This window comes from Taudactylus pleione, unplaced genomic scaffold (genome assembly GCF_031769625.1).
Source record: "Taudactylus pleione unplaced genomic scaffold, aTauple2 ptg000464l, whole genome shotgun sequence".
In the NCBI taxonomy this organism is placed as follows: Eukaryota; Metazoa; Chordata; class Amphibia; order Anura; family Myobatrachidae; genus Taudactylus; species Taudactylus pleione.
Window position 1 is genome coordinate 2,062,501 of NW_028284866.1, and position 27,646 is coordinate 2,090,146.

At 43.8% G+C, this 27,646-nt stretch overlaps 1 protein-coding gene and 1 pseudogene across 3 annotated transcripts in view; both read left to right on the plus strand.

Annotated features, from left to right (window-relative positions):
* Positions 1-27,390, plus strand: part of WBP1L (WW domain binding protein 1 like) — a 71,156-nt gene extending 43,766 nt beyond the window's left edge. For all 3 annotated transcript variants that reach the window (XM_088448676.1, XM_088448677.1, XM_088448675.1), the window contains exons 2-4: positions 19,209-19,311; positions 21,624-21,785; positions 25,912-27,390. In XM_088448676.1, coding sequence (XP_088304802.1) covers positions 19,209-19,311; positions 21,624-21,785; positions 25,912-26,630 — 984 coding nt within the window. In that variant the 3' untranslated portion in view covers positions 26,631-27,390. The remainder of the gene's footprint in view (positions 1-19,208; positions 19,312-21,623; positions 21,786-25,911) is intronic.
* On the plus strand, positions 5,819-5,935 carry LOC148504640 (5S ribosomal RNA; annotated as a pseudogene).
* Positions 27,391-27,646: the final 256 nt, after the last annotated feature.

A 27,646-nucleotide genomic window follows, 5' to 3' on the forward strand; every position in this document is an offset into this window, starting at 1 on the left:
GCGGGTGGGGATGGCACCCGACATGTTGGTTTTAGTGGGCGCCGCCAAAAGAGCCGGGTGCAGCACCCTGCTCAAACAGCCTAGTGGGAACGCTATATAGTGACCATATAAATAAGAATATACAAACTAGATGTGGTCAGTATCCCAACCGCGGGGATTCCGGTGGTCAGAATGCAGACGCCGGCATCCCAACCTCCAGGATGCCGATGGTAAGTACCAGGGGGATGGTTAGGTTTAGGCACTAAGGGGGGAGGGTTAGGTTTAGGGTGCGGGGAGAGGGAGGTTAGGGTTAGGCACCCAGGAGGAAGGGTTAGGGTAGGCAGAGGGGGGGGAAGGGTTAGCTTACTGACCAACAAAGTGTTGGTATTCTAATCCTGTCGGGATGCCGGTGTCTGGATTCTGACCGCCAGTGTCCCGTACCCAACCCATACAAACTGCTAATCACGAAGGTGAATGGTTTTGGTTTATAATATGATAAACAAAAAATAAAATTCCAATGTGAATATACGCTTCTAGACTGCAGCGATTGGAGCACAAAATGTCCAAAATATATCTTGTAACCCAACTGCTCGTCCTGTTTTGCCTTTTTAAAATAAAAAACAAAATTGATTTGAAATCTATAGTTTTTTAAAATGTGTATGATTGCATACAGATACCATTTGTAATTTTTTTTTTTTTTTACCCTCTTAAACCCTGTATGTATGTATTTCACACTCCTCGTATTAGTTCAGAAAATGCCAGTCTTGAAAGATGCTGTGTTCAGAGGACACCACCCATGATGACGAGGATGTGCTTCCTGGGTTTGATAGAAAGTCTGCATAGAGTGCGAGAGTGGCAGGTGGTGTGTTTTTTTTTGTTTGGTTTTTTTTAGGACTCTTTAGAGGATTCTGGAAAGACAGCAGTTAAACAACCACTGGGGTAGGTTTATTAAAAGTACAATTGGAGGTTTTGTCCATAGCAGCCAATCCAATGAATGTACTAGACAAGTGATAGCTAGAATCTGGTTGGTTACTGTGAGCAACACCTTCACTTTTATTTCTTTATTTTTTTAGAAGTCTTTATATCTAGCCCAGTGGCTTTTTAAGGGACCGCTCACAGAAAGGTTTTTTACAAATGCTTGGAGCTACCTGTACAATAACGTAAATATGCCTCAGAAATGCCGACTGGAGACTACAGCATTCCTCATGAAATAAACAAATGGACAAAGTGTATGCAAGTTGCTTTGTTTTTTTGTCTGAGTACTTTGTTCCTGCTAAATGGATCCTTTGTAAAATAACTGAATAGAATGTCAAGGCATAACTGCAGTAACTGCTACGGGGGCTAATATTACACCCCAGACCAACAAAACCATAAACTGTTTTGATGTGTACTCAGCAATTCCATTAACAAAATTACAGATTTATCTAACTGTAGATGTAACTTTGGGGAAATGGTGTGGAATTAGTTTGGGGCTATTAGTGTCCCTTAGCATATTCAGTGGGCATACTTCAAAAATATGCTGTTATTCGTATCTGGTAAGTAACATGTAAAATTAAATGATATGCTTTTTTTTTTTTTTTAATTCCTTCTCTTCACATATTGATGGTGTCTGTTTTTATTTAAATTTCCTGCTTTTGTTTCAGACGGATGTGGTATATGTTGACATTCGTTATGGCGACATGTTGTGGGTCTCTTCATTCGAGATGTTGACTGTCAGAATATTCTAACTGACATGACCCCCCCAAATACCAGCCGCGCATGGTGCCTCACCTATCTCTTGCATTGATGTCAATATATTTATTATTTTGATATTGCTCAGCTTTAACCTGATGGATCGAGATGAAACAAAGTTCAGATTATTTCTAGGAGTTTCCACTACAAAATGATGGTTTTTGTGCCACTTATATATAGACAAATTGAAATGAATTGTCAGATTACATGTCTGCTCACTCTACATGGGGCTCTGTGTTCTGTTGCCAAAAGATGCTGAATTGTGTGTGTGTACGAAATAGAAGCAATCCGCAATCTCCCTGATTGTGCCTTACCCCGATTATGCATCTGTTGTATAAACAAATCAGATATATATATACCGTATATACTCGAGTATAAGCCGAGTTTTTCAGCACATTTTTTGTGCTGAAAAAGCACCCCCTCGGCTTATACTCGAGTCACCCCCGCATGGTACGCTGCTGAGTAGCGTACCATGCGGGCCGCGGTGCTGACTGTGTCACTGTGACACAGCCTGCACCGCGTGTGTAGCGCTGACCGGACGGAGTTCGGTCAGCGCTACACACTGCCAAACACACAGCCGCCGGAGCCGGCAGCTATGTGTTTGGTGTAATCAGCAGCCGCTGAGAGTCTGTCAGACTCTCAGCGGCTACAGCTGCTCCCACTGCGGGAGCCATCTTCCGGCTCCCACAGTGGGTAATGGGAGAGACGTCGTCATGACGACGTCTCTCCCATTATGCAAAGCGGCGGAGGAGCCTGTAGCAGCGTCGGGACCAGGAGCGGGGTTACAGGTAAGTGTTTTTTTTTTTTTTTACATTTCTTTCTACTGGGGGGGGTACTACCAGGGGGGGATATCGCTACTGGGGGCACTACCAGAGGGGGGGGATTAATAATGGGGGAACTACCAGGGGGGGGGGGATGTTGCTACTGGGGGCACTACCAGGGAGGGGAGGAATACTGGGGGCACTACCAGGGGGGATGTTGCCACTGGGGGCACTACCAGGGGGGGTTAATACTGGAAGCACTACCAGGGGGGGATATTGCTACTGGGGGCACTACCAGGGGGGGGATTAATACTGGGGGCACTACCAGGGGGGATGTTGCTACTGGGGGCACTACCAGGGGGGGGGATTAATACTGGGGGCACTACCAGGGGGGGATATTGCTACTGGGGGCACTACCAGGGGGGGATATTGCTACTGGGGGCACTACCAGGGGGGGTATTACTACTGGGGGCACTACCAGGGGGGGTATTACTACTGGGGGCACAACCAGGGGGGGATATTACTACTGGGGGCACTACCAGCGGGGGATATTACTACTGGGGGCACTACCAGGGGGGGATATTACTACTGGGGGCAGTACCAGGGGGGATTACTACTGGGGGCACTACCAGGGGGGGATTACTACTGGGGACAGTACCAGAGGGGGGATTACTACCAGTAGCTACTGCATTTCCCACCCTAGGCTTATACTCGAGTCAATAAGTTTTCCCAGTTTTTTGTGGTAAAATTAGGTACTTCGGCTTATATTCGGGTCGACTTATACTCTAGTATATACTGTGTGTGTGTGTGTGTGTCTATATATATATATATATATATATTACACTGTACCAGTCAAACATTTGGACACACCTTCTCATTCAATGGTTTTTGTTTTTTGTTTATTTAAATTATTTTCAACATAGTGGATTAATACTGAAGACATGAAAACTATGAAAGAACACATATGGAATTATGTTGTAAACAACAAAGTGTTAAACAAATCATAATGTTTTAGATTCCTCAAAGTAGCCCCCTTTTGCTTGGATGACAGCTTTGCACACTCTTGGCATTCTCTCAATCGGCTTCATGAGGTAGTCTCCTGGAATGGTTTTCCAACAGTCTTCAAGGAGTTGCCAGAGGTGCTGAGCACTTGTTGGCTGCTTTTCCTTCACCCTGCGGTCCAACTCATCCAAAACCAGCTCAGTTGGGTTTAGGTTGGGTGATTGTGGAGGCCAAGTCATCTGACTCAGCACTCCATCACTTTTTCCTTCTTGGTCAAGTAGCCCTTACATAGGCTGGAGGTGTGTTTGGGTTCATTGTCTAGTTGAAAAACAAATGATGATCCCAGTAAGCGCAAACCAGATGGGATGGCATGGTGCTGCAGAATGCTGTGGTAGCCATGCTAGTTAAGTGTTCCTTGAATTTTGAATAAATCACCAACCGTGTCACCAGCAAAGCACTCCCACACCATCACACCTCCTCCATGCTTCAGTGGGAACCACACATGCAGAAACAATCAGCTCACCTTCTCGACGTCTCACAAAGACACGGCGGTTGGAACCAAAAATCTCAAATTTGGACTCATCAGACCAAAGTACAGATTTCCACTTGTCTAATGTCCGTTCCTTGTGTTTCTTGGCCCAAACAATTCTCCTCTTGTTGTTCATCCTCAGTAATGGCTTCTTAGCAGCAATACGACCATGAAGGCCTGATTCACAGAGTCTCCTCTGAACAGTTAATGTTGAGATTTGTTTGCTACTTGAACTCTGAAGACTTTGTGGTCTCTAATCTGAGGTGCTGTTAAGTAGCGGTTTCTGAGGCTGGTAACTAATGAACTTATCCTCTGCATCAGAGGTAACTCTTGGTCTTCCTTTCTTGGGGTGGTCCTCATGAGAGCCGGTTTCATCATAGCGTTTGGTTTTTGCAACTGCACTTGAGGATACATTCAAAGTTCTTGAAATTTTCCGTATCGACTGACCTTCATGTCTTTAAAGTAATGAAGCACTGTCATTTCTCTATCATCCTTTAGGGGACACTGGAGGTGCTTACGCTGGGGTATAGAGGCGTGGATAACTGGAGCCGGCACTTTAATTAATTTAGAAGCGTGAAGCACCCCCCCCCCCCCTCTATGCCCCATTAGCCCTCAGTTTAGAAAATGTGCCTACTAGGAGCTGGTCACAATTTGCTGTGCTCCAGCAACACATATATTTTATTTAATTAGGTTATTTTATTTTTTTGCATCTTTTTAACACTTTTAGGTACCCTTCGCCACCTCTCTAAAGGTGGGGTCTGGGTACCTTATAGAAGGCAGGAAGGAGTGCACAGCGCTTATACTAAAAGCACTGACAGCTCCTTACCGCCACAGCACATTCTCAACAAAGAAGAAAAGTGCTGAATGCTGCAGAGAGACTCCATCGGGGACCACGCGGTGAGTAACCACCTGCGCATCCCCCGGCTCCCGCACCCGCCGCTGCCCATCGTTCTTACATAACTTAGTGTGCTGGGCAGCTAATGCAGACGGCTCCCTGCTCTGCTGACTAAGTGCGCTCTTCCTCCTCCCGCTGTTAAGGCGCTGAACCCCGCTCTTACAGTGGCGCAGGGCTGCTAATGCAGAGTCTCCTTATCTCCGCGCTATTACAAGGCGCGGGGCTGATGACTGAGCGCTACAGCGCGGCGGGAACCGGCTCTCCCTCTCCCTGCTATTACAGGAGGCGCAGGGCTGCTGACTAAGAGCACTACAGCGCAGCACCCGGCTATCTCTCTCTCCCCGCTGATTAAGTGGCCTGGGGCAGCTAATTAAGTGCGCTACTGCGCGGCTGCACCTGCTCTCCCTATCCCCGCTGTACATGCGGTGAGGCACGCCGGGGGGGAGGTTAATGGCCAGACATCTTGTATAGCCCTTTAGGGCATAAAGAAGGGGCGGAGCTTAAAGGCAGCGCGGGTCTCTCTCCTCTACGCGGCAATGGCTGTATAACAGCGGGGCTGCCGTTCTCTCATACACAGCATCTCCATTACAAGACGATTGCAGTGTAAGAGACACAGAAGGCTGGACTCCTCTGCTGCCATTCCTCTGCTGCAGGACAAGTACATCTCCTGATTACATCCTGGTAGAGAGGCTGTAAGTAACTGGGGTGTAAGTGTAAGTGCAGGGGAGTCTGATCTGTGGGAGGGGGGTTTCTCCTCCTCTGTGTCCCACAGCCTTCTTTATCTTGTCTGTGTCTTTTCTGTTTTATGCTGTGTTTCTCTGGGTGACTGTGTGTACCATGTCCAACAGAACCAAGGCTTCTCAAAAGCTGTTTGTTCCATGTGTAACAACAAACAGACCAAGTCACATGCCACGAGGTCCAGCCTACGGCCACACCACACTGAACACTCCCGATCTCGTCTGATCTCGGAAGCTAAGCAGGGCCAGACCTGGATAGTACTTGGATGGGACCGCCTGGGAATACCAGGTGCTGTACGTTATGTGATGCTAACAACGGATCCACAGATGGCGATTACTAACTCTCCTACACCGCCATGGGCCACTGACGTGGTAGGAGTTATGTCAGACTTTGCAAAGTTGGCTGAGGCGCGCAGGTCTTAACCTCCCTGGATAGCTGGGTTAACCAAATCTCCAGACACCCTGGGTCAGGTAAGGGGTGCAGCGGTGCCTGCACCCTTCACTTCCTACTAACGAAACTGGATCAGAGCCTTTATATACCCCTGCCTATACCTTCTAAAATCCTTCCTATAAACCTCTAAGAATAACGCTAATTTGCGTACGCAGTCTGACCGCAAATAAAGACCGGAGTGGAATCTGTGGTTCCAACGCACAAGTATTATTCAGGTAAAAGTACAGTCAGTTACACGCAATTGATACATACACAATTTAGGCGTAAAAGGAAATTATACAGACCCCCAAGTACAGTATACATACGCTGCGCCTCCGGACCCAGAGATAGACCTCAGACTAGAGACCCTCAGTACATACAGCATTCAGCATGGACTAACTAACCAGTATTCGGACACATGTATTTATCCCCCCCCCAGACTAAAACAGGACAAAGGAGAAAATTCCTGCTGATATCATTGGTTCCCAGAGGAGAAGCATATATTACCGCACATTTAACAGGCTGGTTCAAATAGACTCCCCCTGCCTCTAACAGCAGGGGAATCTTTCTAATAACGCCTCCTGTAACATTCCAACAGCTAAACATTTTGTTGCTTGTAAGTTCTGCGATCCGTAACTTGAGTTTGCATGATGCGATCTCTCCACCGATAACACCGGGATGCTGTAAAAAACGTACGCATCAGAACAAGACCAAACACACCTTGCTTATCATGTATAATACCTTAGTTATCAAAAACCTTTTATTTCTCAGCATTTTAACTAACTAAACCAACTTGAATCATACATTTGATGCTTATTGAACCTTATGAGTGAATATGAAATGTGTGGGTGGTCAGGGTTTGGTATAATGACACTAGTTAACTTGGGACAGATGCGTGCGCATAAAGCTACTTTTTCAGTGGTTTCATATAAAGTCTTATGCATTCGCTAATATGCGACTAGTTAATAGCGCTCTTGTGAGTATTATTGTGTGTATGAGAAATGATGAAAGAAGCTATCGCATTGTGCTAATATAAATATCGCCACATGTACTATATTGTGAGTTCACCTAAAATGGCGCTTAGGCGGCCATTCGCAAAATGGCGTCTTGCGATCGCATTTCTAAAATGGAGTCTTGCGGCCATTCGCAAGATGGCGTCGCTGCGATTAAATTTTAAACTGAACTTGTCTCAGCCAATTATTCAGCTTCGACACTACCAAAAAAAACCTGCCACAAAAGCGTACTCTAATGCTTGTTCTCCAGTCAGAAGAGTCGGTCGAAGAATTCCTCGATGCGCGGTACTTAAAAGACAGTATCTGTTGAGCAATGCAGCCAGATAAGTGGTTCCAAATTCCACGTAGGTTTCCGTCTAGCTTCCCTTTTCCATCATCCATGATGGAGAAGTGGGAAACGCCTCCTCCTATAGATGTCTGTTTCCCGTCTCTCTAAGAAAACAGCACTTCCGGTAACGGGAGCTACTGTTTTAAAGGACCCTTCGGATCGTGGGTTGGAGACAACACTAAGATCTATATATACACCGCAGCGGGAGCTCCACTTAGACCTACCCTTGTTACTGCCTGGGTTAACAAGGCTGTGGTGTGCTGGGCTGACCAGTCAGATTAGTGCTCGCATATCTGCATCTGCTATTTCAGGATCCCAGAAGACCTTATACTGGACCTTCATTTGATTCCTTTCGAGCGCCTCATTCCTTTCGTGGTAGAGCCAGAAAGTTCCCATGCAACTGGAGGCGGCAGAGTTAAAGGTCGTCCTCACACGGTTCCTCGTAGACCAGAGCCTAAACCAGTTGAGAAACAGGTGGCATGACTGTCTTCCGTCCCACCTGGGGTCTCCTGCGGTGGGAGCCCGCTGGCAACAATTTCAACAGGTTTGGAACCAGACCTCTTCAGAACCGTGGATTCACAGTACCGAATAGACTTCGAAGCCCCCACCTCCACCTCGGTTCTTCACTAAGAATTCTACAGTAGGCTCTCAGGTCTCTAGTGGTGTCATCTGTGGTAGTTCCGGAGTATTAGCGAGGTATGGGGTTTTTACTCAAAGCTGTTTGTAGTGCTCAAACCGGATGGTTCGGTCAGACCCATACTAAGCCTTAAGTCTTTAAACCTGTATCTGAAGATGTATCGTCCAGACTCATGTCAGTCATGATTGCTCTTCTTTGGTCATCAGGAGTGAACATTGTGAGCTTGCAACCAGGGGAGTTCCTATTATTATCCCTGGATATCAAGGATGCTTATCTCCTTGTTCCCATTTGGGAACCACACCAGGCTTTTCTGCATTTTGCCATAATTAAGATCATTGCCAGTTTCAGACATTGCAGTTCGGGTTATCCTCGGCTCCCCGCATAATCCCTTATTTGGACGATCTGTTGCTCAAGGCTCCATCGGTATCTCTTTTATTAGATATGCCTTACTGACCTATCACACTCTAACCCAACACTGTTGGATAGTCAACTTCAAGAAGTCAAATCTCAATCCGTACCAGAAACTTCTATTTCTGGGCATGATATTGGATACGGAATCACAGAGGATTTTTCTTCCAACAGACAAGGCCAGGGATATCCTGTTGTTAGTTCAGCTGGTCCTCAGAACAAGGAAGGTGTCAATGCTTCTTTATCTGCATCTCTTAGGAAGGATGGTAGCTGCCTTTTTGAGGCACTGAAGTTCGGACAGCTTTTCAGCTGGACCTGTTAGCACAGGAATCAGGGTCTCATCTGCTTCTACATCGACAGATCTGTCTGAGCCCGGTTACCAGAGTAGCCCTTTTCTGGTGGACGCAATCCACCAATTTTTTAGCGGACCGGAAATTCGGAGTGGAAAACTGGATCATCGTAACACTGATGTCTGCCTCCGAGGATGGCAAGCAGTAGTCCTCGATTTCCACTTTCAAGGTAGATGGTCTCCTCTAGAACAGACGTGGCCCATAAATGTGTTGGAACTCAGAGCGATTTACAATGCTCTGATAGACAATAGAGTTTCTACAGGCTCGTCCTGTAAGAGTTGAGGCCGACAACACGACTGCTGTCGCTTACATCAACCACCTAGGAGGAACTTGGAGTCGCATGGCTATGCGAGAAGTAACTCAGATCCTCCGGTTGGCTGAGAACCAGTCAGTAATCCTGTCGGCGGTATACATTCCAGGTGTGAACAACTGGGAAGCAGATTACCTAAATCGACAGGACGTCCATCCCGGGGAATGGATGCTTCATCCATCGTGCTGATACGTCGATGTGGAGGTCCTCAGGTGGACCTCATGGCGTCACGACTGAATTGTCAGCTCCCGGTATACGTGTCAAACTCGTGATCCGCAAGCGGAAGCAGTAGACGCTCTGACAAGTCCGTGGATCTACGACTTCGTTTACCTTTTTCCTTCTGTTCCGCTTCTTCCTCGTCTTCTAAAAAGGATAAACAAGAGAAGCCTCTGTAATTCTCGTGGCTCCGATCTGGCTTCGGAGAAGTTGATTGTCGGATCTTCGGTCCCTATTGTCGAATGATCCATGGCCCCTTCCTCGGTGCCCGGATCTTCTACAGCAGGGCCCCTTTTCCTACACCCCAACTTAGCTCATCTGCGTTTCGCGGGGTGGCTCTTAAAACCGATATCCTAGGATGTAGAGGCATACCAGACGCGGTTATTCCTACCATGATACGCGCCAGAACGCCAGTTTTGGCTGTGCATTATCGCTTCTGGCGTGCTTATATCTCAAATGGTGTTCCAGTCGGTGTCTTCCGTCTAGGACTTTTCGTTCGTCTCGTTTCTGCTTTTCCTTCGGACAGGTCTGGATTCTGGCCTGGGAACCTTTAAAGGTGCAGCTTTGTGCCCTTTCCATTTTCTTTCAAGGGAAATTGGCACTCATTCCTGAGGTGCAGAAGTTTCCTCTAGGGGTCTTGCGTGTGCAGCCCCCTTTTGTACCTCCAATAGCTCCCTGGGATCTAAACTTGGTGCTTCTGTTTCTTTAGTCGCCCATGTTTGAACCTTTTTGGAGGAAGTTGATCTTAAGCACCAGGATTGAAAGACTGTCCTCCTCCTGACTCTCGCTTCGGCTCGTAGATTTTCAGATTTGGGTGCTCTGTCTTATAGCCACCTAGGGTGGTACTCCGGACGGTACCGCCTTCCTTACCAGGGTTGTGTCGGCTTTTCATTTCAATCAGCCTCTTGTGGTATAGTCGTCGGTGAAGGACTCTGGTGGTTCTTCTACCTTGGATATGGTTAGGGCTTTCCGCATCTATATTGCCAGGACAGCGTCCCTTCGTAGTCTGAGTCGCTTTTTTGTCCTCTATGTTGTTGTTCGGAGGGGTTGGCCAGCTTCTAAACAGATTTTGGCATGTTGCATTCGGCTGACTATTCATCAGCCTTATGTTAGTGCTGACCGTGGGCCTCCTTCGTCCATTTTGGCTCATTCCACACGTTCTGTGGGTGAGTCATGGGCGGCCGGTAGAGGAGCCTCCACGTCACAATTGTGCCGTGTGGCCATTTGGTCTTCAGTTCTCCGGTTCATCAAGTTTTTACAAATTTGGTACGTTTGCTGCTTCGGCATACCGTTTTGGCCGTCTAGTTCTGCAGGCGCCGCAGAGCGCTCCCGCTAATTGGGAAAACTTTGGGACGTCCCCAGCGTAAGCACCTCCAGTGTCCCCTAGTGGATGAAAGAGAAAATTGGATTTTGGTACCTACCGGTAAATCCTTTTCTCTGATTCCACAGGGGACACTGGACGCCCACCTCTGCGCTCTTTGCCTGCCTGTTCGGCTTGTTCCGTATGTTGTATGATTCAGTTATTGTGTGTTCTTCTCTCCTTTTTATTACTCAGCTTGTTCTCCATCTGCTCTCGGTCTTCCATTTTCTAAACTGAGGGCTGATGGGGCATAGAGGGGGAGGAGCTTCACACTTCTAAATTATTTAAAGTGCCAGCTCCAGTTATCCACGCCTCTATACCCCAGCGTAAGCACCTCCAGTGTCCCCTGTGGAATCAGAGAAAAGGATTTACCGGTAGGTACCAAATCCCATTTTCTCTTTACTGTTGTAATCCATATAATGGCACCAACCACTCAATTCAGTAGTCAAATAGTGGTGTCCACTGTGTACTAACCCTACCTCTGCACAACACAACTGATGGTCTCAAACACATTAAGAAGGCAAGTAATTCCACAGATTGACTCTTGACAGTGCACACCTGTTAATTCAAAACCATTCCAGGAGACTACCTCATGAAGCTGATTGAGAGAATGCCAAGAGTGTGCAAAGCTGTCATCAAAGCAAAAGGGGGCTACTTTGAGAAATATAAAATATAAAACATATTTTGATTTAACACTTTGTTGTTTACAACATAATTCCATATGTGTCCTTTCAAAGTTTTGATGTCCTCAGTATTAATCTACTATGTTGAAAATAATTTAAATATTCAAAAATATATATAATGTATCTTTTCAAATGGGATCATTAGTATCATTTCCCTGCATTGGGTATAGGGCACAATGATCCCTATGGCTACATGCATCTTCTGAAAAGTATCAGTGTGTTTTCATTAAACAGTAGATCTTACTAACTGCTTTGGGGCTCATTTACATTTGGATGTAAGTCAATTATATGACACGCCTCTCAGATGTAGCAGTACACGCCACTTTACCTCGCGCTCATAGACGTTACTTTCACAATGACCCTGAAATCATGTTTCAAAAGTATGCAAGTATGATGGGGTTTGTGTGTGTGTGTGTGTGTGTGTGTTTTGTCCCAACAGCAGACCCAGGTTCCATTTCTTTCTGAAGGATGTAACCTTCTTTTGCAAACCACCTTCCTAATGCTTCTGATGTTTAAAGTGCTTTGACAACATGGCTTTATAACACTTGGCAGTATGGTGGTTTATTTGCCTATTCCATGCCACTGCAATAATCTACATGGAATGACAAACCAAGGCAGGCATAAAGAGCAGCCTAGCTGTAGTCATGCATTGTTCTTGTGCCATAATGTGGAATGTAATGTATCTGGACCTCTACACAACAATGCTACGTGCCATGCATCTCTTGTCTTCAGGGATAATGAATGAATGAAGCATCTGAGACAGATCTGCTTTGTTTGGAAGGGTTATTAATTTGGGTACGATTCTGGAGATGTGTTGAGTACAGCAGAGGCCGCTACTGACAGAGAGGTTGCATGCTCTCGAAGTTATGGCAGGTACACACTGATCAGGGCTTCCAAAAGATATGTTTCCTATTTGTTGCTGTATGTGTGTATGTGTGTATATATATATATATATATATATATATATATATAATATAAATATTTATAATAATTAGTTCCCATTTGCCTGTGGCACTAAGCATGGACCATGTGCCAGAAGCCTACCTCAGTGCTTGGTAGAAACTACCATAGACTGATCTTCATTGGGCTAGATTCAATTGAACACAAATTAAATAGTGCCGGGAGGGAGCTCCCGGAGCTATTCAATTCAGTACGCTGTTAAGGATTTCTTCTCGCACCCCAGGAGGGGGAGGAAACAGCATTGCGCCGGGCAGTTTAGTCGGAGAATGCCTGTTCTCGCAACTAAACACCCTGTTTAAGGCGCGAGGGGTGGGAGAACGGGCATTCTCCGACCTAACAGCGCGGTGAATTGAATAGCTCCGGGAGCGCTCCTCCCTGCGCTATTTAACTCGCGTTAAATTGAATCGAGCCCATTGTGACACATACTAGTGGAGATGCAGTGGTTCGTTTTGAAGTGTATAAAGTTACAGAAACAAATTCACATGTTAAAATGGAGACATATTTTCATCTAGCTTTACACCCTGGAAAAGCACAGGTGCCCTGCTAGAGCTTCACCCAAAGCAACACGTCCTGTCAAGTCCTTCTGGCATCAAACAACCAAGTCTTAGATCCTCAATATTAACTAACTAGTATGTGCAGTGCCGATGCTGTATTGAAGGTCACATAAATCAAACTGAACCAATATCATTGTGCAGCTGCCTGTAATGCCTCTACACCCATCCTCAAGAGATCACATACAAAACAAATTCTGTACTGAAAAATAGCAAAATGGTTGTATTCTAAAATATCAAATATAATTGCTCTAAAGCAAGTACTTACATGTATGTTCTCATATACAAGGGTAAAATGAAGTGTCAGAAGAACAGGCTCTTATTTCCAGATAATTTCTGAGCAGGAAAGTTAAATTGTCTTATATTCCCACATCTCGGAATGTCAGCTCTAACTCGTTCACTGTCAAGGATTTGTGGCAAGTTTAGGTCAACAAAGTCAACACAATGATGGTGCCAAACTCGCACCGAAGCGCAATGTACGACCGGACTCCCAGGCGAGTAGGCTACTCTGCCGGATTCAGTAGGGAAGTGTGCAGGCCCTTGATGACCTGATTTGCCACGAGTTCCGTCATCCTGGCCACGGCACCTGCTGCCTAATTGCCCTATTCAAGGCCTTGTGCAGTCAGCAGTGGGACCATAATGGTGCACTTCGTGTCCTCACCAACATGACCTGGTCTCTTGGATCCACCATCCAGGTTGTTCAAAAAGTTTGCAGGATTGTTGGCCACCTAAGCATTGCTTGTTATTGTGTGTATGCCCAGCATTGCTCATGAGAAGCTGTCTAGAATACATGGTATCTGTCTGGTCTCTACTGGTTTCTTATGAACTTTGTTCTCATTATTGTTTTTAAAATTTGACTCCAGGTTCCGTTTTTTTAAAATGTGACTTGGCCTATTTCGTATGTGTTAAAGCATGCTTCCAGTACAGTAATGTGTACAGGTAAAAGTTCATGGGAAAAGGCTTCAGCCCATCTCTAAAACGCAACACATTTATCTTCATGCATTATACTTCTTTTCCCAAAACTTAGGTGAATGAGCCCTCAATGGGAATTGACGTGAGTGGTGCATTTTTTATTTGTATTTCAAAGATAGACCAAGACTAATCTGGGTCTTGGGACTTTAAAATAAGAATATCTGTCTAGAGTAAAATATTATGATTTGTATACTTTACTTTTTTTTTTTTTTCTTGGCGTCCTGCATTTTTGACTATCTCTGGCAGTTTTTAACATAATAGGTTAGCTTTGTCTCTTTTCTATAACACAGATGTTTTCTCTTTTCTCTGAATTTGTATATGAAGTGCTACGATGCAGCAGCCACGTTTTTTGAGGGTTTTTTTTGCACATCAGGGTTCGTTGCGCCTCGTATACAGATTCAGTCACACACAGAGATACAAATGTCTCATATCAAAGTTTTATCTGTGCGGTCTTCTGAAGTCATATGTCACATCTAACGAAGTCGCATTTGCGGGCAAGAAAGACGCTCACGCAGGCTGAGACTCACTGGACCATGCAGCTCACTAGTGCTAGGTGTCTCATGCCGCATGGCGTATTGATGCTAGATGTATGAGAACACATCTGTACCGTGCAAAGCCCTCTTCTCAGTCTTTAATGTTTTCATGGTCTTCAGAATATAGTGCTGTGTGAATGTGACTTGGTGGCAGTGAGGTGAAGCTTCATTAAAAAATTACAGCCGTGAATGGTCTTATTGAATAAAAAGAAATACACATTGCTAGGTCCAATATTGCAAAAAATTAATTTTAAATCTGTCATTGTAAACAGCAACAATTTATTAAAGCCATGTGAAACTAGACCTATATCCAACAAAGATTCAAATATATAGCTAACCCTATAATAAAAAATACTCCTATCACAGTTGCTGGCAGTCATTAGTCTGAAATGGTTAATATAATGCACTGGGGGAGAGGGGGGCTGGCTAGAAACACAGCTGTAACTAGGGTGGTGTGGCTGACAGAACTGGACGCCTCCACCCCACACTGACCACCTGCTTGCCATCACATTGTATAATGTTAGCAATGCACCCAGCTCCTTCTCTGCTGTATGCACCTGCCCCGTGCACTCCAATCCCCCCCCCACCACCTGTATAATCTGCTCTACTGAAGTATAACCTGTATTAGGGACTCTGATGTAACATTTATAAGGGGCTCTACTGTGGTGTAACGTGTATAAAAGGGTACTACTGTGTGGCATAATGTGTAGGGGGGAATTACTGTGCATGAAACCACACACCCTTTTTGGATGAATGTAGTCTTTGTTCGTTTTTTTTTTTTTGTTTGGCGCCAAGTTACTGCCTCACCCCGGGTGACAAAAATCCTAGTTTTGGCCCTGAATTCAGCAGTAGAAGTATAATATCTTGATCTCAATAGTTGTAATAATATTGAAGTGACATCTGAGTCTTTTAGCGAGGAATATCTAAACAGATCTTTTCCAGATTCAACCCTGGGATCAGAGACCAGCTAGCGTGGAGGGGTTCTTTGTGGAAGTGACCACTTTAAATGGATGCATTCTAGGTGTGACCAAAGCATCACAGTCCACCTTTTATGAAGGATGAGTCAACATCACCAGCACTTTTTTTAATTTCTAAGGTCCAACTGGAGATCTATCAAACCTTGGAGAGATAAAGTGGAGAAGTTACTCATAGCAACCAATCAACTTCTATAAAAAGGACAGTTAGACTATACTAGATGACACAAGTTGAGTGGTTGCTATGGGACCCCAAACAGTGCATGTTTTCCAGGTCTCCTCACAGAATCAAAAGTAATATAATTATCTCCACCTGTGGATCTTTTAAAATGTGTCAGTGAGTAATGACTACACCTGTGCACCTGCTGGGTGACCTGTGTTGGGTCCTGAGGACCGAGTTTGAGAACCTCTGCTCCCCCGTAAAGAAGATATCTGCTGTTGGCATTGTAATACAGTCTACTCCCACTGACACCATACACCACCTTCACCCACTCCCAGCATACTGTCTCTAGGGTTGACTAGTTAAAAATATTCTGTATTAATATTATTATTACTAGCAGTTATTATAATTAGTTACTTATATAATGTCAGCATATTCTGTTGCGCTGTACAAAGGGAACAAACAATAATATAACAAGACCAGGTAATAACAGACAGACAGACGTACAGTGAGAGGCCCTGCTCGCAATCTTACAATCTATACGGAAATAGGCATTGATTCATAGGGATAAGTGCTACATATTACATAATGGTCCAGCCAGTTTGCAGAGGTTCTTAGTGGGCTATCTGATCCAGTCACACAGGAATGTTGGCCTGGGGTCAGGAGGACAAGAAAGTGATGAACGAGAAAATATGTGAGGTCACGTGTGGACTGTATAGAGAGGAATTGTGTAGGATAGCTTATGTAGGTTATGAATGGCTGTTGTCATTGCACCTGTATTTGTTTCCTTTTTACATTAACTGGAATGTGGGATATTTTACAGATCAGGGTAAAGTTCATGGGGGACCACTTGTCTCCTACATGGTTTCAGTAGTAATCACTCTTTTATGTCCGGCACCAGACATACAGCAAGGGCACTATGGCGCGCACCGAAGGGGGCATGGCTACATCTAAGGGGGCGTGTCCTTTAGACATGCACACTTTTCATCACTCTTGGGGGTGCGCCTGGCTGCCCCCAAGTTCTCCTTGTACCAGTGAATAGATGCTGGGCGCATTCGCCCGGCATCCATTCACCGGCAGTGACCGCGGGTGGGGAAGGAACCTGGCAGGCTGTTTTTAGCGGGGCGCCACCAAAAGGGGCAGGGTGCATTCTGCCCTTTTCAAATCGGGTAGGGCGTGGCACCCCACTAAAACAGCCTAGCGGGAACGCTAGTTTCAGTATAGTGATGATGACATGGGGAAACGCACTCTTCACCCTGGAGAACTTTTATATGATGTGTGGGATTTTTTAAATTTTTTTTTTCTTGAGCACCGTAAAGCAATTTTATCTTTACAGTTGACATTATCTTGTTCCCAAAGATAATAGCCTAATAACTGTTGTCCAAAATGGGAAAGCATATAAAGTGGTCAGTGACTATAGCATCTTCCTAGTAAATAACAGTAATGACTAATATATTAATCCTTTGTGTCCTATAAATACATAATTATGGTATTATTTACCCTTCTGCCTTTGTGAAGAAACAAAACGTGTATTTGAGTTGATTCAGGATACACAGACCCATTTCGAGATCGTTTTGGTCTGATGGATCCTTCATCTGAGAAATCGTAAGGCTTTCGTATAGGGGTACATTTACTAACTGCTGGTTTCAAAACTAATGGACACTGATGGGTGATGACTGCGTGTTTGTGTATAAAATGCATATTTACTACCTATCTGTCAATTGAAAACTGACGGCGATGTCTGTTTTTGCGGACGTTAAGTCCATTGGGTTTCGTTTTCGTTGGAACACGATGGCAAATAGAAATGATAAATGGACCAAAAACCGACAAACACTTCCTAGTGCTTCTCTATTGGCCCAAACATACTACATGCTATTTCTACATCACTAACCCTTCTTAAAAAAAAATAAAAAAAGCCACGAACCGCTGAAGAACATTGTGAGGGTCTGGTGAGTTGGTTGTTGTTGGGAGAGTTGAGTTTTGAAAGCAGTTTGTTGAGTTGTATAGAGATTTCTGAAGGTTGTCTAGTCTTATTGTATGTACTCCTAACTTAAGGCTCATACACACGTAACGATATGCTCCATGAGCGATATTGTAAGGTGTTATCCCTTGAACTCCCAGGCTCAATGTCGGGGAACAATATCGAGCATACACATGTCATGACATCATCCTGTCACATCCCCGAACTTGCAGAATCTGGCGATTATCATCAGATTGTCTTGCAAGTTCAGGCGACGGCAGACATCGTTGATGATCAGCGGGATCGTGCATATGCACTGGATGATGATGATAAACAATAATGATATAGTTATCGTACATATCGTTCACTTTATCGTCTAGTATGTATGAGCCTTTGGTTTAAAAGTTTGTCGCCTTTTTTTTGTCTGCTGTGCATTTTCTTTTTCCATGTTAGTGTTTATTTGTGTGTGAGGAGTGTAGTGTAGGTTTTCTTTTTCATGTCTATTGTCTTTGTGTTATTTGTTAAGATAGATTTGGGAGGTGGATGAGGTAGCCAGCACAGGAGTTGGACTCAGAGGAGGAGAGGGAGGTGGGCGAAACCAAGTCTGGACATGATGTCTGATTTCGTTAATGGGAAAATGTGGCCCTGGTGAAGGCATTATTGCCAAATTATGAGGGCCTTTTTGGGAGGCAGGCTTCAAGCACTTCATCTAGGCATAAGAAGCGGCAGTAGAGGCTGTTAACACTGTCTACCAGGAGCAGGTCCCAGTGTGGCAAACACTTCTTTGGCAACAAGCACAAGATGAAGGCGGAGTTGGCAGAGCAGCGGAGGTGGTCTTTGCCCAATGTGTGTGTGCAGTCTATAGCTCCCAGGACATAAGGCATACCTGTGAGACTACAGAAAGCTACCCTTCCTTCATATTACTGTTACTCATGGTTGGAAAAGCAGATGTAGGTATAGGAAAGGGTCTTCAAGGCTGCCTTGACCTGGCAAAAAGTTTGCTGAGATATGCCCAGTACTTTAGAGGTGACTGACTGGCAGGAGTGAGTGGCAAAAAAAAATGCAGAGCACACAAGCTCCTCCTTGATGAGGACTTGCAAGGCCAGCTGGGATGTGTAGTTAAACAGCTGCAATGCCGCTGATTGCCCACCCCTGCATTAGTGCCACCTCTTTGAAGAAGTTAGAAGACCCAATATTGATTGCAACCCTTCGCTGTCAGTTACTTTTTTTTAGTTCAGCTGCCTGTCCATTTCATTGGTGCATTACTCTTTTTTTTTTTTTTTTTTTTTTTTTGCACCTAGTATTCTTCCCTTCATTATAAAAAAAAAAAAAAAAGAAACAAAAAAAAAAAAAGTTCTTTATGTAGTGCACACACATTAAAGAGAATATTTTGGTCATTTGCCGCAGTCCATTCCCCAGTGAAGCTTACAATCTATATTCCCTATCACATGTACACACTGGGGTTCATGTATTTGACAGCAGCAAGTGACCCTGCCAGTATGCTTTTGGAGGAAACTGGAGCACTGGGAGGAAACTCAAACTCTACACAGTACACAAGGTTCAGTTCCCGGTCATGGCTGCTGCACTCTGAGGTAGCCAAGTTGACCACTAAACCGATGGTGCTGCCCCTGTGCTTTGTGAAACTATTAAAGTTGCATTTGTCAAGTGCTAGAAAGTGACTTTTCTACTTTTTTTTTTTTTATTTATTTTTTTATTTATCTTTCCATAGGATAAGGAAACGTGCATTGGTGTCAACAATCAAAGCTACATCTGTGAAACGGGTCACTGCTGTGGACAATCTCAGTGTTGCAACTACTACTACGAGCTATGGTGTAAGTCTGGGTTGATTTACTCCTTTAGTTAGCGATCCGATTGGTTACACACCCTGTCACTCGGGTCCTGTAATCTGAGCAGTTTATACATTTTTAGGCTGGTGTTACACACGACTTTGTAGCCCCTCACCGAGTCAGTGCTTGTCATAAACACATGCGGTGGGTGTCAAATAATTTAGATGTCTTCATGTGATAAACAAGTTCTGACTATTCCAGTCCTCTTTCAGGATTCGCAAAATGTGTTTTAAACAAACTATATAAACATGTTCACTGGAATAATATATTATTTTACTGTCAAGAGATCAAAGTCACATTCATGTGGCCAGGGTTAAAGAATATGATACGCTAACAGGTGGGGAGACTGGGCAAAAAAGTATATACCGTGCTTAATATGGAAGAAATCTTTCCAGCCTACTAAAGGAATATTATGGTAAAAGTACATAAGGGGCTGTGGCATTACACCCTGGTCGGTTGGGTCTGGTGCTGGTCTTAAATATAGGGGGTACCCCACGTCGTTTTTGCCCCCTATATTTAAAACCAGCACTAGTCCCTGCAGCCTGGTGTTGGTTTCTAAAATATGGTGGAATCCCTACACATTTTGTTCCCCGTAATTTTAGAAACCACTACTGGCTGGCAAGGCTTTTTTTTGGGTGGGGGGGGGAGGGGGGGGGAGGGGGGGGGGGGGGAGTCGGAAGTCGGGGTTTCTAATAGCCGCTGCAAGAAAAAAAAACCTTGCAAAGCTATTTAAAAACCTGACTTTCTTTTGCAGGAAAAAACGGGGTTACCCATAGTGATCCCTCATGTCTGGACATCTTTAGGGGGGTCCCAGGCATATTTCCCGAAAATTCCCGTTTTTTTCCTTAAATGGGGTCAAGGGTCATTTTTTAAAAAACAGGTAAAATTTTTCTAAGCACTATAGCAAGTGAAAAAAAATGCAGAATAGGGGTTAGGGGGCGTAGGCTTATAAAAAAAAAAAAATAGCCTGTAGTTTTGGGAATGTCCCCTTAAGAGGAAATGTTAAACAAAAAAAATGTCCTAAAAAAAATCGGGACACCCTTAAAAAATAAAATAAAAATAAAAAAATTTGGGTTTAAAAAAAAAAATGAGGTAAAAAAAAAACCAAAGTAACAAAATAATTTCTGGTGGGGTCCCCAAGTATGGGGCATGTGTTTTTTTTCATTGCGCAAAGTAGCGGCAGGTGCATTTTTGCAGAATTTTTACAAATTACCTTTAGGGACTTAAAAATATGCTAGGACCCATTTTCATGTACCCCAAATTTGATGACACCACTTAAAAAAACCTAAGTGCTCTTCTGCATCACTTCTTCAATGTCGGGGAAAAAAAACACCTGCACAGCTATTTAAAAACCCAGACTTTCTTCTGCAGGCAAAAACGGTGGTACCCATAGTGATCCCCGAGGTCTGGACATCTTTAGGGGGCTCCTACAATTAATTAATTCCTGAAAGTTCAAGTTTTTTTTCGCCGATCCAAGTATCGCCGGTTCCCGTTTTCGACAATTTCAAATTGAATACGGAGATACGCGGGAGCGCGCGCGATACTTTTTCGCTGGCAAAACCTCCGATGTGCGGCGAAAACCTCGCTGGCAAGGTTAACGTTTCATATTGAATACCCCTTTTAGTGTTTTTCACGGTACCGTCATCTTTGAAGCAACAGTCGAAAAATTACAGTAATGATTTTGAAAACTTCAAGTTAATAACGCAAACAGTAGTGCTGCAGAAATAGTGTTCTGCCAAGCATATTGTGTAATACAGTGGGCCTTATACTCTGTCCTCTGGACCCCACACAGTTCACATTTTCCACCTAGTTGGTGCACAGGTGTAGTCATTACTCACTGACACATTTTAAAAGATCCACAAGTGGAGCTAATTATGTCACCTGTAATTATGTGAGGAGACCTGGAAGGCATGGCATGCACTGTTTGGGGTCCTGAGGACAGAGTTTGAGAACCTGTGGTGTAATACCAATACCGGAAACCTTCCGTACAGGGAATATACGCATGCGTGTACAGGGCAGGAAGCGTTTCCTACACACAACTGGTGTTATGTGGTTTATGTGGACCTAAAATGGGAAGTCGATGGGGCTGGTAAAAATTTTAATATTTGCCATGTGAATTTGTGCGATATTGGGGATGTGTAACTTTATTTAGTAGAACCCAATCAGTGCCACTTTTACCCTAGTTCCTCTGAGCAACACTTCTGCACACCTCCTGCCTTGCCAACTGTTTTCTTTAGTGTCATTTTTCCTCTGTGTGTACTCGATCATTTATGTTCTTTATCTTTTTTCTTTTTCAGGGTTTTGGCTGGTGTGGACAATTATTATTATACTTAGTTGTTGTTGTGTGTGCCATCACCGGCGAGCCAAACACAGACTCCAGGCACAGCAGCGGCAGCACGAGATCAACCTCATAGCGTACCGCGAAGCTCACAGCTATTCTTCTGTGCCATTTTACTTCCGTACGTAATCCTATATCCATTAACCTTTGTGTGCTTACGATGATTTACAATAGGGAAATTGCTCAGCAACAGTTAGATCCACCTCCCTGTACACCGTGAAATCTCTTCACAATGATCTGCTGCTGTCCCAAACACTACAGAACAAGTAGTAGGCTTCCATGCTCAGTCCAGATTTAGTAATTATGCCATTAAAGGCCCCGGTTACTGCTACTTTGAACAATGCATATGTCAAGTGTATCCTATTGAACAACATTTATGAGTTGAGACAATTTTGTTACATTTTTAAGTGAACCTTTTCGACTTGGAAATACATGGGAAACATGTATTATTTGAAAAAGAGATTAATTCCAAAGAGTAAACTTAATGCTTCCTCCTTTTGGTCACGATTGGCAATGTCTTGGATGGAATAAAGCCAGAAGTTGTTTACTATAGGCTTCTTTTTTTAGGTAAAGCCAGTTGACAGTGGTTAAACATGTATGAATAACTGCATATGTAACATAGGAACACTTAGAAGCTAAGGACATTGAATGCTTTGTATTTACCAATTTAAGCTTGGCATTTGTTTGGTCTGTAAAGAATGGATTTGCTATATTTGGCACTACATGTTAATATTTACAATTGAGTGAAAGTTCCCCAATGTAAAAACGTGATCTCACGTAGCCTCACAAACAAACTTAGTTTGTGTGCACTAGACTCGCAGGTCTCTGAGTAAGTAAATGAACCTGTCCTATAGAAAATGGCAACCTCATGGTGACTCTATAGCACCAAACGTCTTTTCGTGCAACTTTTTACCTTCATATGCATCTTAATCGCACAGTGATGCACAGGCAGTCTATGCTTATTAAAATGATATGCAGCATGCCTATTTTCTGTGATCGGGTGTATCTGCATGTGAAATGCTACGTTAAAGTACATAGCACTGTAACATAGCATTTCGCATGCAGCCACACACAGCATATAGGTATGCCGCATATTTTAATCAGCAGAAGCTGCTTGTCTCCTATACTCATATGAAAGTAGTCGCACGAAAACACGCACGGCTACAGGGTCACTACACAGCACTGCGCGATCAGAAGGCCTGTTTAACGTGCAAGGAGGCTAAATGTATGTGGACACATCGGTAGAATCTTTATTTTTTTTTCTCGAGATGCCTTTTTCAATCTTGGCACATATGTGTATCACTGAGCATTCTGTTTTTAAAGTATAGGACATCTGTTTATTCATGTCTCCCCTTCCAGCAGCACATCTTCTACCTAGGATCCAGCTGAGAGGACACACCATTACAATTTCTGTAGTGTCTTCAATCCCTAATCCGAATTAGTGTTTCTTTTTGCTGTCGCCATTATAAATCAGATATGGGATCTACGCAGTGGGTGGAGGGGTGACATGAAAGATGCCCGTATATAATGTAGCCTGTATTGAGGCAATGGATCAGGGGATCAGAGAAATCAAACAGGTTGGACAATCTTGAATCCCTGATTCCAGTCCGAAAAAGGTCGGAATACGTGAGTTGGAGATGTTTACCATGTTGAATTTCCCAGACTCAATGAGGATAACCAATCATTGATGTTCGCTGATCAGCGTCAGCAGAACAGGGAATCGGGCCGCATTAGTTGTGAATCCGTGCCCCAATACCTTCGTCATTCTTCTGACTACATCCGTGATGTACTTATGAAGTCGCAGTCTGGTTCAATGGTTACATCTGCGAGATTTCCTATTTGGGTGTGTCGGCATCATTCTGGAAATGATCTATGGATTTAGGTGTTAAAAGGAGTTTGCAAGCACAGCTTTCTGCATTAGTGTATTTAAATGTCCAGACAAGCTAATGGGGCCCATACATCTGCTACTACTTGTCGCATTTCCTGATTCTACTGACGGCGGGGTCTGGGAATCAGGAATATTCAACAAGTTGAAAAATCTCCCATATCCTGGCCCAAAAAATAGTCAGAATTGTTAAGTCAGGGATTTTTTACATTTTGCATTTCCCCGATCAGTTGACGCAGCACCGATTATGGATGGCCGCAGATCGGGTTGAGCAGCAGAACAGGGTATCGAGGGGGTGTAGATGTATGGGCCCCTTAAGTGCTCCGTTTTACTGGCTGCTGCAGATCCGCTTCATATCCTAGCTAGTTCAGGCTGTGTTTGTTTACCTAGAAACATAGAATTTGACAGCAGATAAGAACCACTTGGCCCATCTGGTCTGCCCCATTTTTAAACATATTATTACCTCAACCCTTATTGATCCTTACTTCTTCTGAAGGATATCCTTATGTCTATCCCATGCATGTTTAAATTGCTCTACTGTCTTAGCCTCTACCACCCTTGATGGGAGGCTATTCCACTTGTCCACTACCCTTTCTGTGAAGTAATTTTTCCTCAAATTTCCCCTGAACCTACCACCCTCCAGTTTTAGAACATGTCCTCTTGTTCTATACTTCTCTTTCTTTGAAGAATGTCTCCTTCCTTTACCTTGTTAAAACCCTTTAAATATTTGAATGTTTCTATCATGTCCCCCTTATCCCTTCTCTGCTCCAAACTATACATATTAAGATCTTTTAGTCTTTCCTGGTACGCTTTGTGGTGTAGACCTTGCACCATTTTAGTTGCCCTTCTTTGTACAGTCTCTAATGTATTAATATCCTTCTGGAGATATGGCCTCCAGAACTGAACACCGTATTCGAGATGAGGACATACCAATGACCTATACAGTGGTATTATCACTTCTTTCTTGCTGCTACTGATTCCTCTCCCTATGCAACCAAGCATCTGACTTGCCTTCCTCATTGCTTTGTTACAATGTTTGCTTGCCTTTAAGTCACCTGAAGTAGTGACTCCTAGATCCCTTTCCTCTTCAGTGGTTTCCAGTATAGTGCCATTAATACTATATTTAGCCTTTGGATTTTTGAGACCCAAGTGCATGATCTTGCATTTGTTTGGCATTAAACTGTAGTTGCAATGTTCTTGACCATTCCTCCAGTCTACCTAGATCATCAATAATTTGTTTTACTCCTCCTGGTGTGTCTACCCTGTTGCATACCTTTGTGTCATCTGCAAAAAGGCAGGGTTTCCCTTCAATACCATTTGCAATGTCACAAATAAAGATATTAAAAAGCACTGCTCCAAGTACAGATTCCTGAGGTGCTCCACTAGTAACATTTCCCTCTTGAGACTGCACTCCGTTTACTACAACTCTTGTTTTTTTTTTTAAGGGGGGAGAGTTTTAGTTTTTATTTTTTTTGAAATTGGCAAATGAGTAAGTATTGGAAGCTCTAAAGGGAGCATGTCCTACAGCCCTATAGAGGACATTTTTCAAGCGCAGTCTTGGAAACAAGAACTTGAAACTTCTAGCGGGATGGAGTCCCCAGGGGTAATGCAGGGTTATATTTGTGTGCGGCTGAGTCTTACGCTGTATTTGAAGTGCTGCGGTGCAGTGGCTGCGACCTTCCTTCAGGCCAAGTAATTGTGGAGGTGGTGTAAGGTTCCTGCCACTCCTCCTCCTTCAGTATGGAACAGGCCTGGCTAACCATTGGCTCTCCAGCTTTTCTGAAACTACAATTACCAGGATATTCTCCCACCAATCAACTGGTAAAGCATGCTGGGACTTGTAGTTTCACAACAGCTGGAGAGCCACAGGTTGGTCAAGCCTGGTGTAGAACATGATCACAGTTGATTGATATGACCATATTACCATCCTCTATTGTTTGTATTTTTTGCATCACTGATCTCACAAATGTGCATCAGTCTGGCTTCAATGTGCAGATTATTCATTGCAGCCAGACTGATGTGTTGCTCTGTAGAGTACTCTTCGGACCCTCCCTGTCATTTAAGGATGCTAGGCTTTAATGGTTTGCTGATTCTGTATACAGAATTGTGCGATCCCAAGGAAAAAAAACGCTGCAACCCAGGGTTTCAGCTAGTGGGAGGAGATACATTAAAATACAGGAAGTACAGCTTTAAATTGGCTTTTTTGTTTTGTGTAGGTGTGTTCTTTCTACTTGGTCCTAGGTGGTGCTGACCCTTTTTTTTTTTTTTTTTTTTTCGAATGTGAATTTTAGTGTGAGCAAACAAAAAAAAATGTTTTTTTCTTCTGGAGATTAACTCACTGTATTTATTCATCTCTTTGTAGGCTTTTTGCCAAACTACCTGCTACCTCCCTATGAAGAAGTGGTAAACCGACCTCCTACTCCACCTCCTCCATACACTGTCTTACACCAACAGTGTGTTGTAGCATGTGCCAACATGGTGACCTCTGACCCTGTACGAAACGCACAGCAAAGCCAAACAAATTCTCCGGCTGCAGCAAGTTGCAGCGGAACAAGGCCTCCAAGCGTTGAGAATTGTGAGCCTTCTACTACATGTCTAGAGAGGGTAGCGAACAAACCAAGTGGCCTCGATTCCAGTGACCCTGCTAGTGGTGCAGAGTTGGATGAAATGGAAGATCAAGTGTCCTTTTTAGACAAGGATTCAAAAGAACTCTTTAAAGACTACAGCTCTGAAAGCATCGACCAGAGTGGTTTCTTTGATGGCAAAGACAAAACGCCAGGGAGACATCGGCGGTTCACTGGTGACTCCGGCATTGAAGTCTGCCTGTGCAGTAGAGGCCTTGATGACTTCAAAGAAGTTGATGGTTTAATTGATGACACCGGGGAAAACTTCTGTGAAAGCTGTAACTCTTGTGATGTTCGCCCCCACAGAGACGAGGAAGAAGGGATTTTTGACGAGTCCGGGGTTTCCAGAGAGATAGAACATCCGTCTCTGCCACTTCAGCCTCTGAGCTTGCTGAACACAATCAGTGAGCAAGACTCTCCAAATTCGCACAACAGCAACAGCTCCTCCCGTGGCTAGAGAACTATCTGTTCATTATTCATGACTGACTTTGTACCACCTGTTTTTGGTTTTATTTTTTTCATTGTCCTGTGCATTAAGACTCTGAAATGCTCTACCAAAGCTGATCAAAAGACATTCAAAGTCATGTGCCCAATGCATCAACTAATGCCTTGTTTTCGATGGGGCTTTGGTATATCTAATTTTGGTGACGGAGTACTGGGACAATAAAAAGCGGAAACCAGAGCTTGAAGCGTGTAGGTTGAGGCTTCAGTATGAGATGTCTGGATTTTATTGTAATCCTTTTTTAGAGGAATAATCATTTATCTCCTAGTTAAATTGCTTCTCTACGATAGAATATTATACTAGAAAAAGTAAATGTTGGCGCCAGTGGATGAGAGCAACTGACAATACCCTGATGAGCTTGGAATGTTACACTCAAAACTCGGAAGAGCGTACACCGAGAAAGAAGATCCAGGTTCTTGGCCAGTATTGTGATGATAGGATGTGAAGAAATCCTAAAACCGGCGGCAGGGTGGGGTACATCAGTGTTTTTGTAGCAGGGGTGTTTGCTTGCACACACTATTAATTGTAAGCTAACACGCCACCCAATATTTTTCCACTAATTGGCGTCCCCATGTTACATGGTGGGATAATATATATTTATATCATTCCAGCCTCATGGGAGAAGTTTTTTGTGTTTAGTTCACTTTATAGTAGAAAATGTATTCTTTTCTAGCCTTAAGTAAAAAAAAAAAAAAAAGTTTTTTTTTTTTTTTTTTCTAACATCATGAAATAAAAAAATAATTGTGCAGCTGGTCTGCTCTCAGAACATACTGTTGTTGGCTTTTCCTCCACCCTTTGGTGGTTGCTGTAGCATGCACAGATTTTTGCAAGGGGTTAAAAAAAATAAAAAACATTCAGAGTTGCCCCACGATTTTATATTAAGTGGACTTGGCCAAGGATATGCCCGGTTAAACACCAGCTCTCCATCCACTGTCCTACATGAGCACATCAACCTGTTTGAGCAGTATTTT